Source organism: Dermacentor silvarum, chromosome 3 (genome assembly GCF_013339745.2).
Source record: "Dermacentor silvarum isolate Dsil-2018 chromosome 3, BIME_Dsil_1.4, whole genome shotgun sequence".
Classification (NCBI taxonomy): domain Eukaryota; kingdom Metazoa; phylum Arthropoda; class Arachnida; order Ixodida; family Ixodidae; genus Dermacentor; species Dermacentor silvarum.
Genome location: NC_051156.1, coordinates 75,370,304 through 75,391,544, shown reverse-complemented (window position 1 = coordinate 75,391,544; position 21,241 = coordinate 75,370,304). Strand labels below are relative to the sequence as shown.

Sequence of the window (21,241 nt, the reverse complement as noted above, 5' to 3'; positions counted from 1 at the left end):
TCGCTTCTTCAGCAGCGGTTCGTACCTTGCGAGGAGACGCCATAACGTGTACCGAAGAGGTACCCAGAATACGTGGCGCACACGTAACATCGGGATAGCGCTGATTGCGCGCCTCGTCTGAATCGCATCTCGTCACACGCGGCGGTTGCAGGTACGTTAACTAGATGGCGCCATCATACTGGTGGGGCGGAGACTCGGGTCGCCTGGGCCTGCGCGCCTGCGTATAGGGCACGTATAAAGGGATTTTTTTTCTGCCAGGTAGCCATCGTTTGTGTGGCTCCATGGTAAAGTATCCGACTCCCACCCAGCGGGCCTGGGTTCGATCCCGGTGGAGAGCGGGTACTTTTTTTCGCATTTCCGTCGACAGCGGTTACAGGGTGGCGGCAGCATCATCGCGACCAGAAACGGTTATTGGAATGAGCCCATAACAGCTTACGCTGTAAAAAATAACCCGAACCAATTAAATCGTACAACTCTATACCATAGCATGCAGCAACACTCGAAAACATTACTCGCAGTGCGAAACTCGAAGGACCACTCAGCGGCGTTTAAATGAACATTAATGCTTTCGCATTCACAACACATAAGAAGTGCTTAGGTGTCCTGGGTTTTCTTTTATTATTATTTTTACTGCTATGCAAACGAACTCGTTGTTATCATTGTACTGTGACTCTATAGATCTCTTTCTTTTATTTTCATTTCGATAAAAAAATAACAAACTTTGCTAGGAACAGTTTCCTGGCGCGGTAGCGACTCCGTCTACATTGGCGACTTTGGCGACTTTGTCACGCTTGTGACAAAGGCTTGTGTTCTCTGGCGTTGTTTTAGTGCGGATATGAACCAACTGGCCCAAAAATACGTCTTGACCAATTTTGAAAAGTGCCTCAAACAACATATGTACGATGTCAAAACAAAAAACTGAAAAATAGTGCCGCACGACTAGTCGCGGACTTTGACGCACTGCTTTAAGGCTTGGAAGATACTTTTACGTAGCACGTATTGAGCAAAAGAAAGCTGGATCGGCCATTTTTCCGGATGGTCTAGAATTTTGCAAGTGACTCTTTTGCTCTGAATAATATCATTTATTGATGACAGTTATTTAATTATAACTAAATATGCATTTAGGCGAAATACAAAAAAGTAGTCTGACTTGCCCGAAGGGAAGGCAACCTCCAACGCCTAGGATCTGTCCAGCTACGGGGCACTTGCATATTTTTAAATGTTCGCACTAGTTACCTGGGACACATGGTAGATGTTTATGTGCCAGCTAATTACTGTGCCGAAGAAACGACGCCGACCGTGGAGAGACAAAATATCTTTTTTTTTGCATTTATTAGCTGGCTTGAGGCTGCTCAATGGGCACTTCAGCAGACGCTGGAGTTGCAGTGGGTAGTAGAAGACCCAGCAGGCTCAGACCTTCCTTGATTCCATGACCCACCAGGTTCAGTCCTTCCTTTATTCCAGCGTCGACGACCTCTATAATATTGTTGAAGAGGTCTGCGATGAAACCGGTCACTGGTCCCAGCTGACTACTTGCGCCTGCTGGGGCAGCAGCTGCAGTGCAAACACAGTTATTTGTAGCCAAAAAAAAAAAACATGACATTTTATTTGTGCTATCAAAGGGATATCGGGGACATTTGTGACCGAAAGAATCAATCTCGCGATACATGATTAGCGCAAGCTAAAGCTCGGAGTATAATTGCATTACACGTCGAATCGGTTTATGAATGTAATTAACCAGTTGAGGGAAAAACAGTCTATAGGCACGCAGAAGCATGCTTTCTCAATCAGAATGCACATTTTTACTCATGTGCGTGAAATTTTATAGAACGTGAAATGGTAACCACTACACAACATGCGTGTGGTAAAGCGTTCTTCGGGAATATTTGGATAATAGCTGGAGATGTTCCAGCAGGGAAACTGCCTGTTTAATCGCTTACGTTCCTTTCTTTTTTTTGCAAAGTGCTCCAGGTTGCTTTTGTCCAGGGTCTATTCGTCTACTGCACGACCAAAAATTCTGTTTGCTTGTTTCTTTGCGTGTAGCTAAAGATACAAATACGCTAACAGAAAGCCACCTGCAGCAGCAAGCCGCGTTATGATGCGAAGGCCCATGGCGAGAATATAGCACATGACCATCGCTCGTGGCTCGGAGCCAGCCGAGTTACTATAGGTAATGCCCGCTTCGATGCGAGAGCGTAGTGGACAGCGCTTCAAAAACAACCCCCCCCCCCCCCCGTCTGGTAACAAGAGGTGCTGTTTTGTCACACCTTAATATCTACTCATCATCATATTCATAGACAGAAAAAGATTGGATGAAATTTCCTGCCTTGGGGGGGGGGGGGGGGGCTATACAAAGCATGGGTGGTATTTGGCAATGAACCAATGGGTGCAGCACTCACTGCTGTCGTTGCTCATAGAGAAGATTGACAGCTGTTCTAGCTTAGCATAAAATACATCTCAAAGCATGAAATACATCTTAAGCATGAAAACATCTGTCTGGTCTTTGCAGTGACGGCGCTCAGGTGGCCTGTGGCCACGGTCGACCGTGCGCAACATTTAGTGGTGCCGCTAATGTCTCGCCTGCAGAAATAACGCTTGAACCCATTCGCTCCCTGGCAGGGAAATATTGAGCCGCCAGTTCCCCTTGCGCCCGGTCGCAAGATACACGACGGAAGACATTGCGTTTGCTCTCAGCCGTGCGTTCGCTCTCCATGAAAGGGCGCGTCCCTCGCGCGCTTTCACTCGCACATACAGCACACAGCGCGCGGCGACGATTTTATCACTCTTGGACTTTATATGGAACCTCACTGCGACGACGACGCCGGCGGCAGAAATCCGCTTGGATGGTCCATATAATTGCTATCGCAATAATAAAATAGTGGCGATCGGTATTTCCGAAGGGTCCAATGGCCTTTAGTACTGCCCTCTTACTTGAACCGCGCTTCACTGCACCACCGTCGCCCAAGATCTACAACCATGTTAATGGTTTCCTGATATGATTGTGGACACAGAAGCGACAAGCTCCAGACGAAAAAGAAATTTCACTTTAACGGAACAATGTGTTGCAGTCTTGATTGCGAAGTACACAACCCAGGGACTTAAGCTCCACATTCGGATCAGGCACCTCGGTGGTGCCTATGATGACGTCACGTTCGTTTTCGCCAATCAGAGCCCCTTATCCATCCCGCGGCGTCCCCCGCAGCCCCTACTGCTCGTTTTCGCTTAATTAAAGCGACTTGCGGTGTTCTATAGACCTGATAAATAGCGATTATGGTATTCAAGGGCTGAATAACTATTATAACTCGCTGTAAGCGCACTTCTTTTTAAAGTGCTTCAGCTTCCCTTAATCAAGTTATCGAAAGCGTAACATGCAGGCAACATTTCAAACGGGTGGATCATATGCCAGCAGCGTTTTAAGGCGAAAGCCTTTTATAGTGGCTCGTACTCGCGGCGTCCGACCGTGCGTCCGCGCCCTGGAACGGTGCCAGCTGTGGTCTCTCCCCCTCACACTCTCTCAGCAATCACGTGATGGCACAGTGGCGCATAGCAACACTTGCGCCGTCACCTCAGGCCCTGGAACGGTGCCAACTGTGGTCTCTCCCACTCCCTCATCAATCACGTGATGACACAGCGGCGGCGTCCGACCGTCCGTCCGTCCGTCCGTGCCCTGGAACGGTGCCAACTGTGGCCTCTCCCCCTCACACCCTCTCAGCAATCACATGAAGGCACAGCGTCGCATAGCAACAGTTGCGCCGCCACAGCTGTGGCCTCTCTCCCTTACACTCTCTCAGCAATCACGCGATCGCACAGCGGCGGCGTCCGACCGTCCGTGCAGTGGAACGGTGTCAGCTGTGGCCTCTCCACCTCACACCCTCTCAGCAATCACGTGAAGGCACAGCGGCGCATAGCAACAGTTGCGCCGCCACAGCTGTGGCCTCTCCCGCTTAAACTCTCTCAGCAATCACGTGATGGCACAGCAGCGTGCGCGGCAACGCTCCTTCGTCAGACGTCTCGTTGCAGCAGTCGAGTTAGTCGGGTGGCTCCCAAGCGGCCCGGTGATGATTCCACGGCAAGAGGTTCGGAGAAGCGCCCCAAGAACGTGGATTCCCCCTATACCAGACGTGGCATAGTTCCAGACATGGCATAGTGCCAAACATGGCATAGTCAGTCGAATGGCCACAGGCTTTCGCCGAACACACTTTGGAATTTAGTGCCCTTCAAATTTTAAAGTATGCGGTTTAACTTGAGAAACTGAAATTCACAATGCGACGGCTTGAAAGAAGCAGCTACCCTGTAAATTTTGAGATTGTTCTGCGAAGTCCCACAAGTCTGCCTTCTTTCGCATTAAACCAAAAATCGAAGCTTTCAGAGGACGTGCTAACCTTACCGGACAACGAAATCAGGCGCCAAATTTCAACTTGATTGTAATGGGGTTCATGTTATGAGCCATTTTCTGGTGAAGCTTAACATGTCGAGTTTAACTGCAGCCTTTACCGTTACTTACATATATAAGCCTCTTCAATACTTTGTACCCCTGTTTTACGAACCGCGCAGAATGTTTGCGTGCATGCTGTCTTAAAAGAACGAAATAAGGCGCCAGGATAAATTTTCTTGGAAATAGAAGCCGCGTTATGGCTGACTAATTTGTAAAGTCATCGCGATTTTTGCAGTTAATTACATGCCAAGGTTATAAAGGCATTACATACGCACCTTGTCACAGCTTCCTGCGAGAACATGTTACACTCAGTTTACTTGCCATAGAGGGGGCCATTTTATTGGTCATATGTGGGCAAAGTTTAAAATCTGTGGCTTGTTGCCTTGCACTAGAACATTATTACAACTGCTCGAAAAAAATGGCTTCAGTTGAGATTGGGCTATAATGCACCAGGAACGCAGATCTTTTTTTTTTATTTTATTACATGTTTCATTTCGGCTGTTATTTATTTTAGTGTATTGTCCTACATTGCTCTGTTGCGTTAGGGTGATTCAATGAAAGATCAAAAGGCGTACAAAAATTGATATTTCAGATTTCATAGAATATTTTATATTTTATGCGCATATCGTCCACTTTACGCATGCTTCAGACTAAGTCCTATCCCAACCTGGCCCTTTTTCATTCGATCACTCCAGAGGCTTTTAGCTCTACTTGCCCCGACTGTGCGGCTGTTAGCAATCTAGAACACATGCTCTGGCGATGCCCCTCGTTACAGGGGCCCAATCGCATCACGGAAGAATGGAGCTCTGCCATCCAGAGCTCAGAACTGTCACGACAAACTTGGGCTGTCCAGAGAGCCCACGATGCGGCGGTTAGGCTCGGCCTACCCGTCCCCACGTGGGAGCGGCCCGCAGCTCTGCCCTAGGGCAGGGCTTCTCAGGACCTATTTAATAAAGTTCTTTGTCTGTCTGTCTGCGCATATCACTTGTTAGCACGAAGGCAAACTTCGTTTGTTTACTAATTAGGTAGTTTAGGAGAAAGAAAATGTCGAATTTCTTCAGTGTAAAGGCGCCATTTTTATGCACTGGGCTTTCTCGCAAATGCACCGCGATATAAAATACAAAAAATACGGCTACCAAGAACGCGCTTTGTTGCGTGAAACGTAAACATAAAGAAGACTAAGGTACCGTGGTTTGAGGTCTCTGGGCAAAACGGCAATATTTATGACAACTTTCAATATATGCGGCACCTTTTAAAGGTTGGTAGTTTACGAAATTCTTGTCTCGTAGGCTTCCAAATTGCCCGGCACTGCCTAGTGGTTTACCTCGCGCCGGAGAACTGCTTCTTTTCAGGCAGCAGTCTGGCTTTGCCCCCATGTTAGGCGTACTAGAAAAGTGCCAGGCTTACACAAGACGTCGAGCAGAAGCGAGTAAGGTGTTTAAACTAACGACGACGTACATACATGGCGCTTAGAAAAGCGGCCACACCTGCCCCGACTGCAAACAACTAGTACGACACATCGCCAAGCACCTGGGGCCAGATTCACAAAGCTTTTCTTTCGTAAGTGCTATTTGCCATTATCAAGCAGCCTTAGATAATAATACGTCTTGCATCCGGATTGGCTGAAATTCTTTTTTACGAACAATTCCAACGTAAGAAGTTTTTGTGAATTCGGGCGCTCATCCGTGAATGTCCGGCACAAGCGGTGGTGCGGAGAAACCACCTTCGCCAGAAAGACATGCCGGGCTACGTGGAGTGAATCTGACCGGTGGGCGGTCTCGGGGACCGCCACGCCTCCCTGGAGTGCTCCTGTGACTTTTGTGAGGAATGCGTGGATTTACACAACTGTGTAGACCCTCCTCCTCGCATAGTGCCTTCCACGTACGTCACACTTTTTCGTTATCCTCATTACTCGCATTGGACAAAAGCGACATCCAACAAACAAAACATCTATTCAATCAATGAAACAATTTCCTAGACCAGTGCATGCATCTTTTGAAACCTGATGGGGTGTAAGAGCTTACTTTTTTCAGAAATTTTGCTCAATATTGCTGCTCAAGAACAAATATAATTTTTTTACAAATTGCCTCAACTTTTCAGTCTAAACAAAAGTGGCGCCTACATCAAAACACAAAAAACTACCTTTCGTTTTCCGAAAAATCTCCTAAACAGCTGTTCAGACACTGAAAAGTGAACATAAAAAATCAGGTTGCATTAACTGCTTTGCAACGACCGTATAGGTGGTCGAAATCAGAGCTTCGCCAGGATGCCGTGATGTGCGAAGAAAAAGATACATCGGGATAAAAAAAAACGTCGATAAGCCTCTGACTTGTCAAAACGTGACCGTTATTGCAAGAGAAAGGCCGTTTTGGTAAATTAGAACTAGTTGCGCAATGCCTTCTGCCCTAAACTAAAGCACCGAGCCTTCTCCTTGACCGTCGTTCGCGCCTTCATGTTGTTCCCGCTTTCGGGTAAGGCTGTTGTATGTGTATTTTGTTTTCAACGTATTGGTATACTGTAACCCGCCGTGGTTGCTCAGTGGCTATGGTGTTCGGCTGCTGAGCACGAGGTCGCGGGATCGAATCCCGGCCACGGCGGCTGCATTTCGATGGGGGCGAAATGCGAAAACACCCGTGTACTTAGATTTAGGCGCTCGTTAAAAAACCCCTGGTGGTCCAAATTTCCGGAGTCGCCCACTACGGCGTGCCTCATAATCAGAACTGGTTTTGGCACGTAAAACCTCATATTTTTTTTAATAGGTATAGTGTAGTAGAATGGGGAGTGGGTCTACAAGAGGCAGAGGCAGACGAAGCAAGTGAAGCAAAAGAAAAAAAAACTGTCAGCCCTTCCACTGGGGTGGAGATGGAAGACCAGCGAAGCTATACTATGGTGGGAATTACGTATTTCCAATTATGACTATTAAGATCTGATGGTGTAATTAGTTATTTGAACTATTAAAGAATGAGAAATATACAGGGTGTTTCAGCGAACACTTTCAAAAATTCTTAAAGGTTGCCTGTGGCAAATAGCACAATTCTAGTTCTTCTAGTTCATGAGCTGGTCTACTCGAAGAGGCGGACATTACTTGCACAAGAAATTGAAATGCATAATCCAATAGGTAACAGAAATTCACTAATTAAGTTTTTAACTAATTACCTAATGGCCCATATTGCAATTTACAAATTGTAGCCGTGGAGTTCGCAAGGCGGATCCACTTGGAACGAATTCTCGGTATGACACCAGTTTCGAGATGGATCGATGGATGGGATAACTTTATTGCAAGCTCCTGCGGGCTACGGGGCGCAAGGCCCCATAGAGCGGGCTACTCCCACGTTGGGACCGGGAGTTTAGCTCCCTGGCCGCATCGTGGGCTCTCTGGACGGCCCTGAGCTGTTCTGCCAGGTCTGTGCTGCGTAGTGCTTCTTGTAGCCTGGCGGAGTCTTGATTCTTGTTTGCGTGGGTCCGACCACACGGCCAAAGCAAGTGATGTACGTCTAGTACTCTAAGGCAATTTTCGCAATATGATGTTGTGTATAGCTCAGGCATGTAGTGATGCAGTCTATTCTGCGTGGGGTACGTGTTGGTTTGAAGCATTCTGAAGGTGATGGCTTGAGGCCTGGTCAGCTTATTGTGAGGTGTGCTGTATATTCTGCGGTCTAGAAAAAAGTGCTTTGTGACCTCGTTGTATGTGGAGGGAGGGTCCTGATTCTCGCGGGGATGGTCACGACCAGAATAGGTGGCGTCGCGGAGGGTTAGGTCTCGCGCGCTCCTGTGAGCCATCTCGTTGAGATTGGGAGGGGCGTCCTCGATCTCTCCGAGGTGTGCCGGGAACCAGCAGATGGTGTGATGCTGCAGCGGTGTGGATGTGTTGATTATTTGTAGTGCTTGTCCTGCAACGGCGCCTTTCTGAAAGGCTTCGACGGCCGAGCGTGAATCGCTGTAGACGTGGGTGGTGGTCGGGTCTGTGAGCGCGAGTGCGATGGCGACCTGTTCTGCTATCTCGGACTTGTGGGTCTTGACTGTGAGAGCGTTTGTGACTTGACCTTGCTTATTGTCCGTGGTGGCAACGAAGGCCTGCCTGGACAGGTACTGTGCCGCTTCTGTGAAACAGGCTTGGATCTTCTTATCACGTATTTCGCGCGGGATGAACGATCCGCGTGCCAGCCTTCTGGGTTGATGGTGCGCGGGGTCCATGTTGCGCGGGAGTGGGCGAACCGTGTAGGAGTTGCGTGTGTCCGTCGGAACACTTTCATATAGATTTCTCGAATGTGCGAATGAAAGCGTCCGACCATTCCAACTGGGACGCTGTGCTTCCGTCACAATATATTATTCTATTTTAGCAAGCTGTACGTACGCTACATTGCTATATAATTTGTGGATACGCTTTATTTTACCAAGAATTCAACGACAATGTTCCTGCGAAAATCTATTAAGCGAAGCATCGAACTGTGAAATTTCAACAAAAAGAAGAAGAGGTGGGGGCAGCGATGTGGATGCGTCGTAAAGCAGCTGTGAGTTAGAACATAAGCGATGTGGAAGTCCTGTTATGACAAACCATACCATCTGTGCAGTGAGAGCGATAGCACCTAGCGCAGTAAACTTTGTGCCTGTTTTTCATGCCAAACGGTAGAACTCTGTCTTTGGAGTTCGAGTTGCATTATTTAGAGAATCCCTAAATAAAACGTGCATTTAATTATTCTAGAGAAGCTGCTGTGACGTAACACTGCATTCTGAGATCAAATTTGTTGCCGCTCCAATTGGTACTCGAAAAAATACGACGGTAAGTGTACGAGGCCTCTCCCAGAAGTTAAGCGTTTTCGTAACGATTTCATTTCCACTTGAATTGTCGTTACATCCCCGAAATGCAGCCACCAGAGCTCCAACCAGTTTGCATTTCGGAAGATAAAAAATGTCGCAGGTGATTTAATCCGCAAAGTAGGAAGAGTGTTCCAGCAAAATAATGATATTGCTTGCACAAGCTCACGTAATATCAGTTTGAAGTTAGGAGAGTGTTCGAGCACAGAAGTTGCAGAAGCTGACGTAATCTTAATCTAAAGAGCGCAGAAGCATTATCGTGGTGCGGAATTAAGCACCCCTCTTTCAACAAATCCGTCGCACACGGCGCACCCGATATTTCTGATCTTTAAGACCTCCACGAAGAAAGCTGCGTTGACAGCAGTTACCAATTCGTGGGGGACAATTAGGTGGCAGTACATAAACACTATAAACATGGCTTTCACATTGACTTTGTTTTTAGCGCTTTTTTTGCTGATCTATAAGTTTACACTTCTTGCTCTGCGACTCCTTCGCGATGTCGTCTGCGTAAATCCATGTTTCGTCGCTGGTGACAACGCTTTGCGAGAATTCAGTGCTCTCCTCTGAATGCAACATTCTTTAAGTGGCAACTTTGGTCACGACTCAGCAGTTTCGACGCCATCTCGTCGTAAACCTTTTCCCTTTTCTGAAAGGAAGGCATTCCTAAACCAAGCACTTCTGATATCATGGTAATAGTCATTCGGCGGTGACTCAGCACAAGAGAACGCGCATGATCGATGTTTTCATTTTTGCGCGGAGTGTGTGTGTGTTTGGGGAGGGGGGTTCTGACCTTGCATGGTCCTTCAGGTCTTCAGGGCCTTCCTGACATACTTGAACACATTTCTTTCTTTTTCGGCATCCTTTGTGCAGTCCTCTTGCTACATTTGATGACTGCCTGACCATTTCAAGCCCAATTTCACAAGGAATGTGATATTGATCATTTTTCGTCTGTTCGTCGATCGCCCTTTCGACAAGGACTAAGAATAGGTTGCACAAAGAGTGCACGCCTATAATTCTGCCTTGACATACCGCGGTCCTGCTCGTGCTACAGGCCGAGCGGGTTCTTTCGAATAAAGAAAGCCAGAGAGCGGCGTCGCTGCGCCCTCTCTCCCTGTTTGTTTAGAGTATCACTGCACGAACTTTTGGGACAGATGTTCTAAAGACACACACACGCGGGCGCCAATTTCCAAATGTGCATTCGTTTCTTCAGGACCGCAATCGTATGCATCCTGCAGCCGCTGCTAATGTACTACTGTGAGCTTCAGGGATTGCCGCGTACGTTTTATCTTTTATTTACCTCGCAACAGCACTTGAATTTTGTCATCAATAAGCTGTTTCGCTGCCTGGTAGATAGCTGGCTTGCGGCGGGGATTGAGGCAGGGGGTAGCGAGATAGAGAGAGAGGATGGGGTGGAGGAAAACATTTTTAGCATAATTTTGTGTGAAAAGAATGCACGCGCAAATATCTTAAGCGGTGATACTTAAAAATAACACGAAATAAAGGATACTAGAGCACTATAACGTAAAACTATGCCATACTATTTCTATTCCATTTCAGCAATCAGCCCTCCACAATTGGTCAAAACTTTCCCGGGCCAACCCCACTTCTCCTGTCTGTCACGCGACGTCAAAAAACTGCGAAAAAAATCCCCATATGATATTGCCACGAGACTTGAAGGGGCTGCTACTGTCGGTCGGACGAAGACTACGGCGACGAAGAAGTCAGAGGCGTGCGACAGCCTTACATCCGTCGCCGCTGCTTGTCCAAACCTTGCATATAGCAATAGTTCCTGAATAAACGTTATTCCCGTAACATCTTCTGTTGGAAGTGCTGGGTAAACCTGCCAGCGTGCCGGCCGGCTCCGTCAACCAAACACGGAACTTCGAAGCGGTCGCCATCTTGGTTGCTACGCGATGACCAGCGAAGTGCCGACGGTGCAGCAGCCACCGGATCCTGTGATTCTTTTGCACCCACAAGACCCGGGAACCTTTTCTGGCACAGATGGCTTGGAGGTCGAAGACTGGATCGACATGTACGAACGCGTCAGCAACCACAACAGGTGGGACCCCACGGTTATGTTAGCCAATGTCATATTCTATCTCAAAGGAACGGCACGCGTGTGGTACCAGACGCATGAAGAAGATCTTACAAGTTGGGACGCTTGCAAGGCGAAGCTGCGTGAGTTGTTCGGCAGATCATTTGGCCGACAGCAGGCCGACAGCAGGCCGCCAAAAGGAGGTGGGATCTCGTCTGAATCGTACATTTCGTACATACAGGACGTACTGGGCCTTTGTCGAAAAGTTGACGCTAAAATGGCCGAAGATGACAAGATATCGCGTATTTTGAAAGGTATAGCCGACGACGCGTTTAATCTACTTGTATGTAAGCACTGTACGATGGTCGACGCCATAGTCAAGGAATGCCAGCGCTTTGAACAAGCGAAGAGTCGCCGCATCACCCGCCAGTTGCTTCGGCTACCTAACACCGCCGCCACATGACCATGCGAAGACCCACCGATGCCTGTACAGGCTACAGCGTCAGAAGATGTAATGCGCATTGGCCGCCACGAACTCGAAGCACTAGTTTCTACGGCCGTTCTTCCAGACGTTCAGTCAGGCAACCTGCCCACCGTGTCGATCATACAAGTAGTCGGCCGCCACGAGTTCGCGAACATTGGATTATCATCGGCCGTCTGTTCCATCCTTACATCCGAACGTACCCCTGCAAATGTCACCCAGAACCAGGTCTACTCTTCACGCTACAGAAACCCGGCTGACTGAAGGACGGCAGACGACCGACCCATATGTTTCAACTGCTCTCGCGTTGGACACATTGCCCGTCACTGCCGCAGTAGCTGGTCGTCGCCTTCAAGCTGGAGCACTGGATCTTGATGTCGTCCTGGAGGCAGCATTCGACGGTTTTCCTCTCGCTCTGATCCACATGCTTCTGATGCTTCCGATGTCACCGTTCCACACTCCAGGTTTAGCCGCTCATCGTCCCCACAAGGCCGTCGATGTCGATCGCCACGACCATACGGGTCATCGTCCCCTGCACGGCCTGGCACCTACGCTCCGGAAAACTAAGCCGTGCAACTCCCGAAGGTGACGCTGCATCAGTGACCCGATATACCAATCCTCTGTTGACTGTACCTATGCGCCGAAACCTTCTGGACATTCAAGTGGACGACGTCACCGTTACAGCCCTCATAGACACCGGAGCGCAGATTTCAATAATGAGCGCTGCTCTCCGTACTCAGCTCCGCAAAGTGATTACGTCCGCAATTCAGAGCACAGTACGGGTCGCTGATGGCAGCTCGTCTGCCGTTCTTGGAATGTGCACTGCCCGAGTGTGCATTGCTGGCCATCAGACCATTGGTTTGTTTGCCGTGCTTGCGCAGTGTCCCCACGACGTGATCATCGGCCTAGACTTTCTCTCGACGCACTCAGCCCTTATCGACTGCTCCACAGGTGTTCTTCAACTGGAACTCCGTTTTGACGCCCACGTACTATCGGCCACTCCCAGCCGCTTATGTTCTGTCGAGTTCCTCTACCTGCCACCGCAAGCCTCCCCGTACGTCCCATTAAGTCCCTCTCCTCCTGTGTGCGATGGTGAATACGTTGATTCCCCGATTCTCGACGTGGACCTGATGCACTCTGTCGTCCTCCTGCACACTGTGGTTACCGTACGCGACAACAAAACCTGCCTGCCGCTTTTGAACTTTGGTCTTTCTACCCACGTGCTACCTGCTGGTATCGCGCTTGCCACATTGTCGTCGTTGTAGGAATGCGCGATGTCTGTGTTAGCCATCGACGGCCCTCGAACTGTTTCCGGCTCTCTCACAGCCACCTCGTCGCTATGTGCCAATTCCGAAAAAAAAATTATATCAGCCGACCTCCCGCATTCGCAAGCAGATCTTCGTCGGGTCTTGTTATCGTATTCTGATATCTTTGATCTCGAAAATCGCCCTTTAGGCCATACATCAGTTGTAAAGCACTCCATCCACACCGGTGATGCTCAACCGGTTCACCGGCGCCCTTACCGTGTTTCCGCTGCGGAACGCGTCATAATCCAAAAAGAAGTCGACAAAATGCTCGCCATGAACATCATCGAACCGTCCTCGAGTCCTTGGGCCGCTCCTGTTGTGCTGGTCAAGCAGAAAGGCAACACCAGGCGATTTTGTGTTGTATATCTACACCTCAACAAAATCACGAAAAAGGACATTTATCCCTTGCCCCGTATCGATGACGCACTCAACTGTTTTCACGGCGCCCAATATTTCTCGTCTATTGACCTTCGCTCAAGTTATTGGCAGATTGCTGTTGACCCACTGGACTGCAAAAAAACCGCATTCGTAACTCCCGATGGCCTCTATCACTTTAAAGTGACGCCTTTCGGTCTTTGCAAAGCGCCGGCCACATTCGAGCGTATGACGGATTCGCTTCTTCGTGACTTGAAATGGTTAACCTGCTTGTGCTATCTTGACGATGTCATTGTTTTTTCGCAAACATTTTACAGCCATCTTCAGCGCCTCTCCGCCATTCTCAAGGTATTCAGCAATGCCGGTCTCCAACTCAACGCCTCAAAATGTCGTTTCTGACGCCGTGAAATAACCGTACTTGGCCATCTCGTCAACGAGACAGGTGTCCAGCCCAATCCTGAAGAAGTTCGCGCCGTGAAGCATTTTCCTGTACCTTGTTCGGCTAAAGATGTACGCAGTTTCATAGGATTATGCTCCTATTTCCCACGTTTTATTCGTAATTTCGCCGACATTGCGTGTCCCCTTACTGCATTCCTCAAAATAGACGTTGCTTTTACACGGGGCTCACCCCAAGCTGCTGCCTTTTCAGCGCTTATCGATGCCCTCACGACTTCTCCTGTTTTAGCGCATTTTGATCCGACTGCACGGACGGAACTTCGCACAGATGCCAGCGGCCCTGGAATCGGTGCTGTCCTCGCTCAGCGTCAGGGTGGCCACGACTGTGTTATTGCGCACGCTAGCCGCTTCCTGTCCGCACCGGAGAAAAATTACTCCATCACGGAACGAAAAATTCTTGCTCTTGTCTGGGCTGTCGTCAAATTTCGTCCCTACTTGTTTGGCCGCACCTTTACCGTCGTAACTGATCATCATGCCCTCTGTTGGCTTTCTTCGCTCAATGAAACTACAGGCCGCCTTGGTCGTTGGACTCTGCGCCTCCAAGAATACTCGTTTTCAGTGGTGCACAAGTCCGGTCAGCTTCATCAAGATGCCGACTGTCTATAACAGCATCCCGTGGATTCCCCTCACGTCATCGAGCAAGACACCGACGCATGCGTCTTGTCTATCTCGGACCTAGTTGATATACGGGACGAACAACGCCGCGATTCGGCTTTACGGTCTATCATCGACAGTCTCAACTCCGTCACACCCGACCCTTCACTCCACTTGTTCTTCCTTCGGGACGGCACCTTATACAGCCATAATATGCATCCTGAAGGCCCTGAACACCTCCTTGTCGTGCCTGCTCATCTGCAGTCAGCTCTCCTTCGCCAGCTTCACGATGAGCCCACTGCTGGTCACCTTGGTGTCACCCGCACTTATGATCGCGTCAGGCGCCGTTTCTTCTGGCCTGGTCTCTATCGCTCCGTCCAACGATATGTCGCTGCCTGCGACAAATGCCAGCGCCGCAAGAGGCCAGCTATGTTAACTGCCGGCCTGCTTCATCCTATAGACATTCCCGCCGAACTGTTCTTTCGTGTTGGGCTCGACCTTCTTGGCCCATTTCCAACCTCGACATCAGGCCACAAGTGGGTCGCCGTCGCGACCGACTACGCGACGCGATACGCCATTACCCCCCCCCCCCCCCAACCAACTGCGCTACGGATATCGCCGACTTTCTCCTTCATGACATCATCCTGCATCAGGGTGCTCCTCGAAAGCCTCTGACCAATCAAGGCCGATACCTTTTGTTTCGCGTCATCGATGACATCTTTCGTTCCTGCTCTACCCGCCACAAGCTCAAAACTGCTTATCACCCGCAAACGAATGGACTCACAGAGCGCCTGAACCGAACTCTGACCGATATGCTTGCAATGTACGTCTCCGCCGATCACCGCGACTGGGACGCTACTTTGCCGTACGTTACTTTCGCCTACAACCCGTCACGACATTACACCACTGGCTACTCCGTTTTATCTCCTCTATGGACGCAAACCTTCTCTGCCTATCGATACTTCCTGCCAGCTCAACCACTACGTACGTTCGCGACGCCATAGCGCGCACCGACACAGCTCGCCAGATCGCTCGTGAACGGCTCACAGTGTTTCAGGCTTCCCAAAAAGGCCTGTATGATAGTCGCCACAGAGACGTTTGTTACTCCCCAGGTGCCATCGTGCTGCTGTGGTCTCCGTCCCGCCGCATCGGTCTCTCCGAAAAGCTATTGTCCCGCTACGATGGTCCTTACAGGGTGCTACGTCAAGTCACCGACGTTACGTATGAGATCGAGCCAGTCATCACGCCAGCGCCGTCTACGCCATCACCCTCTGCTATCGTGCACGTTGCGAGACTTAAGCCCAAACTGGCCCTCTGGTCCGTCGTAGCAAGCACTGGTTTGGTGCTCTCACCCGAGGGGGGGGGGGGGGGGGGGGGGATAGTGCCACGAGACAGTGAAGGGGCTGCTACTGTCGGTCGGACGAAGACGACGGCGACGAAGTTGGCAGAGGCGCGCGATAGCCTTGCATCCGTTCTAACACCACTAAAAAATGTTTGCTGTTTCTATACAACTACAATTATTTTAATTGCGCCTCTGCCCTGTAAATCTCTTTCCAAATTATCATAAACATTATACTTCACCCTCATTTACTTTTTCGTCTGTATTTTTTTCTTTCTCCCCCTTCCCTTTAACCTTTAACCGCCGGCTTCTTGGCCAATCCCCCGTAGTGGGTAAGCGCCACGGATGAGGATCAAGCAAGCAAGCAAGCATCCGTCGCCGCTGCTTGTCCAAACCTTGTATATAGTAATACTTCCTAAATAAACGTTATCCCCGTAACAATATGACGGTACACACTGATTATGCATGATTAGACCGAACAAACGGAAATTATTTTTGATTCATGCCTTTTTTGGCATTGGCCCACTGCTATTGGTCAGCATGTTTTCGGGCTGCTCCCACTTCTCCTGTCTGTCACCCGACATCACAAAACCGCAAAAACTCCCTATGTCAGCGTGACGTGTACGCAATAAAAACGGACTATTTGCCGAACAAAACGGCATTTTTTTTTCGAAATAGCCAGAGACTGCACCGTTCCGTAATGAATAGAAGATGTCTGCCCGCCGGTCGCTGTGGTAATGGCTACTCGGAGCTGCCGGGCAGAATTATTTATTCGCTTATAATAAAAAAAATGTGTAGCAGTATAACGTTGTCGAGCATTTTTGGCCACGTATGCGACACCCCTCTGCCAACTCATATAAACTAAGCACCCGCTTAAGCAGGCATTTTAACAGCGAAGCTGTTTAATTAAGCCAGCCGTGACTTGTGGTTTGTTGTTCGGATCAAGAAACTACTGCGCTGTAGCCATGGCAACCAGGAGGAGAAGACCGCGTGCATGCACACGCGGTCACCTCCTCGCCAGTTCCTTCTCTTCCCAACCCCCGCCTCTCTTCTCTCCGCGGCGCGCTGAGTCAGGAGAAAGAAAAAAGCTGGCCGATTGATATCGAGTGGCTAGCCTCCAACGCGTTCGGCGTCGGCAAGCAACAACGTTCTTGGCACTGTGCCAACCTTGGTTTGCCTGCCTGCGTTTGTGGCATGCCAGGAACGCTGTCGCTCGTAGGCGCCGACGAGTCCAGCGCTATATCACGCGAAATGTCGCGAAAGGGAAGGTACCTCCGAAAATTATCGCTCGAGAATACTTTCCTACATGCAAGTTAAACCAAGTTAAGACCTTGCAGCAACCACTACCTAGCAGTAGCTGCCAGTAAGACTTGAGAATCGACAGTTTCGCTGTGTCTAAGCTATGCACGACCGCGTGCAAACTTGCCCTTTTAGGGGCGAAGCTCCTTAGGGCGTGGGTCTGTCCTTCCTCCGATGTAGTATGTAGCCACCTGTAGTTTTATGAAGTGTTCACTAGATGGCATAAGTGTCGATCTTTCTATATATATATATATATATATATATATATATATATATATAATGTCACTAGATGGCGCTAGTTTTTCGTATAGTTGATGAGATAACCTACAATGTAGTGCGACGGGTTACCGCTAGGGGTGTTATAATAAAAGGTGCTCGCTCTTGGCGCGCTTTCTCTTTCGCTCGGAGTCGCCGGATGGAAGACAAGGCTGCGGAGCGGAGAGCGCGGAAGGCGGCGGCGGCGCGCTACAATGCAGTGCGACGCGTTACCGCTAGAGGGTGTTGTAATAAAAGGTGCTCGCTCTTGGCGCTAGGGTTGCCAGATTGGGCTATTAATAGCCAAATTGGGCTACTTTTTACGCGGCTTGGCGTCGAAAATTCCGAGTTGGCTACATGGCTATATTTGGGCTATTTTTGTATTAAGGACGTCAGCACTGACAAAATTTGGGAACGCCGGTTTATCAATACCCAAAGCTCATTCCTTATGTAGGCAATCTCGAAGGCTGTGTTTTTAGGCAATGTCGGCGCTGATTGGATGGCGTTAAGTCATCTCTGCCGTGTTTACACGTCTTTCCAGGCTAAGCTCTCTTTTGTTTTGGTTTCGGCGCTATCTACTGCTGTCGCTTCACACGTGGTTCAGTAAGAAAACCGCTCTCAAAACTTACCATGGGCAAGTGGGCGAAATATGCACGGCTGTATTTCGTGCACTTGCCCATGCTAAGTTTGAGAGCGAAGGAATGGGAGAAGGTTCCCTCTTTCAAAGGTAAATTTTACTTTATGCGCATATTTGGTTTTGAAAGCGTCTGGTGGTGCATTGTTTCGGAATGCAGTAAGAAATTCGGCAAATTTCTTACTCTATTAGAAAATGTCCGAAGTTCATTCCGCATTCGACGGCAACTATTGCATCTGAAAAGCATTAAGCCATTCAGAATTTAAATTATTGCAGTTGAAAATGAGGATGTTATAAGGTAGCGTGAAGGTCTTGCGTGAGGCTCCCACATGATCACGAACTTCAGCACAGGCACGAGCGCGATGTCGCACTTCGTACTTACGGTGGACGTACTCGCTCGTCGTCTGCCGTTATCTCAAGATCGGTAGCCACGGCACGGTGCGCGTGGAGGACCGCTGCCGTTCCGTCCCCTCTTGCCCTTCCAGTCTTTGGAAACACGCAGATATTGCCGGCCCACCGGCTTTAATAAAGAAAGGATAATCGAATGCGCTACAGGATATTTAATGCGTTTCGCTTTTGCAGAAGTAAGACCGCAGGTGCGCCATTTTCAGTTAGTGTGGCGTAGTGACAGTAACGGAGGGTGCGCCAGCCTGGTCGAGCCGATTGTGTTCGCGAAGAACGGGTTATCAGAGTGCGCGGGCTCGTTTCCTTTACTGTTCTCTGCCCCGGCGGGCTGACCACCCGTAAAATGAGTATTTTTGGAACGTGAGAATTCTTTCACTAGGTTTAACAAAAGTGGTTGTCTGAGTTAAAATAACAGGTAACCGAGCAAGAGGTATTTCCTGTTATTGCGATAGAAATTATATGGTCACTCCAAGCGCGTTTCTACCATGGTCGTCGTCGTCGCTGTGAGGTTGCGTCTAAAGTTCAAACACGGTAACATCGTCGCCGCGCGCGTATGTGTTCCCTAGTGGAATTACAATTCTTTATATTTTTTTTCAAGTCACACTGAAGGTAAGATACACAGCCCCCCTCGGAAATTTGGCAACACACGCATTCATGTCTGCATTCACAGAAACTTACGCACACGTTTTCAGATTGCACGAATCTTGCCAGGGAATCCCCGTTTAAAAATTGCACAGTTCAACGCTTAGATACTAATACCACCTGGGTTATTGTCAGCGCCGTAATCCAGGTGGCAATTGATACTGTAAACTTTAATTCACCTCTTCTGCTACGGGCCAGCAGGTCGTTCCGTTTTTGCACTCAAAGGCAAATTGCAGTCACAACTGTCCCTTCTACGAGAAGGTTTCAAGTTTTCTCCAGATTCCAGTGTGCCTCTAAGCGGCAGCATTTGCTAACTCAGCGTCAAGCTGCTTTGAGTAAAGAATACAAAATGAAGAAAGAGAGAGAGTGGGAAAGAAATAACATGCATGCTCATTTTATTAATCAAGTTTAGGAAAGGCATGACTATTCTAAAATGCATTGAGCTCGGGCCGCCTCTTGGGCACTCGATCGTGACCAGCCGAAGGTGATCCTAGAGGCTGAAGCTGGCAGTATTTTGCCGGACAGTTATAGCGAAATGCCTCGAGTAAAGCGAGGCGTCAGCTAAAGTTAGCTCACAACGTGGCTCAGTAAATACTGACAGCGTCATGAATCAATCGGAAACGAAATCCTTCAGCTCGTTGTAACAATAAGTGGTGTCCAAATCCACGTCTGAGTGACAGCTCTCACTAGAATTTTTTGCGCAGATCTTGAGGGCACTGTTGTGCTGGTAGCATGCGCCGGAAGTAATTTTGGAGCCTGAAATACGCGGGGAACCATCTGCACCATCAAACTTTTGGCTATGTTTTTGGCTACTTTTGGGTCACAAAAAATTTGGGTCTGGCTATCTTTGGGCTACATTTTGAGATCATTTGGCTACTTTTTGTTGGGGCCATCTGGCAACCCTACTTGGCGCGCTTTCTCTTTCGCTCGGAGTCGCCGGATGGAAGACAAGGCTGCGGAGCGGAGAGCACGGAATGCGGCGGCGGCGCGCGCTCGCCGGCAGAATCCCGCGGTGAGAGCCCGCGAGGCCGCGGCTTCACTACAGGCAGCGCGGCGGCGGCGCGAAGACCCCGTAGTGCGAGAACGAGAGGCAGAAGCGGCACGGCTGCGGCACGAAGACTCAGGCGTTCGCGAACGCGAAGCAGCGGCGCTACGGCGGCGGCTCGAAGCGGATCATCAAAATGTAAGGAACAGGGAAATGGCGCGAAAGCGCGCGTATCGACAGCCAGATCCCGAGGCTGTGAGAGCTAGTTAAGTGGCCACAAAACGCATCAGGCGAGCTCGGTCACAAGGTGCCGACGCGCGTTTCAAGCGGGACTTCCTCGACGTTACGGTCGGCCACAGCTGCGATGTATGCGACAGATTGTGGTTTTCCAATAATCTCGTCACGGTGTCCGGAATCAAGAACGATCATTACCGATGATCCCTCCGGAGCTTCGCTCCATCATCATAATTCACCTCGTGGATATGCTGTAATTTTTTTTTACCTTCCGTTGCATGCCGCGGCGATTTTCATTCAGCTGTAGCAAACTAAGCAAGGGGAAATGGACCAATCGCTGACATCGGCACCGCCCATCTCATTTGTTTATCTACTTTCACTGCGCTCGCTCGGCCCCACTGAAACACGAAGTTGCTCTTTGCTAGAACGCATCTATCTCGGCTAGCTGTATTTCGTCCAAGTTTCCACGATTGCCGGGGCGCTTTATTCATCCAGCCTTGCGGCTATGGACGCGGAGTGGCCAGAAGTCTACCACGGCGAGCTCTTCGTTGACAAGGGGCAACCGGTCCACCAGCAGTGAAGACTCCACTGAGGCTTCTGCTCTCGTGGCCATGGATGCGGATCCTGCAATCCCGCCGGGCCAGAGGTCTACTTTGACAAGCTCCTCAAGGAAGCGAGGTACTTGGTCTAGCACCAGCGAAGACACTGAGATTTACTCAGTCACAGGCGACGACTCATCGGACGGCAGCTTTGTATCGGTGAGGAGCCGAAAGGCAAAAAGGAGACTCATCAAGACGTCCCCACCCGGGAGTACATGAACCCTGCATGCAAAACCTGAGCGCTGGCTGCACACCATCCTTCTCATACCTGTGGATCATTCCATCAGCCTTCGAGGATGAAGCAGGCAAGCTCTCTCAGTTTTCCTTGAGGGAATGGCGCCAAACGAAATT

At 49.4% G+C, this 21,241-nt stretch overlaps 1 protein-coding gene across 1 annotated transcript in view; it reads right to left on the bottom strand.

Moving 5' to 3' along the window:
• Positions 1 to 1,326: 1,326 nt before the first annotated feature.
• Positions 1,327 to 21,241, bottom strand: part of LOC125943831 (uncharacterized) — a 35,134-nt gene continuing 15,219 nt past the window's right edge. Inside the window, exon 2 of the mRNA XM_049663363.1 lies at positions 1,327 to 1,554. Within this exon, the coding sequence (XP_049519320.1) occupies positions 1,334 to 1,554 (221 nt within the window). The 3' untranslated portion in view covers positions 1,327 to 1,333. The remainder of the gene's footprint in view (positions 1,555 to 21,241) is intronic.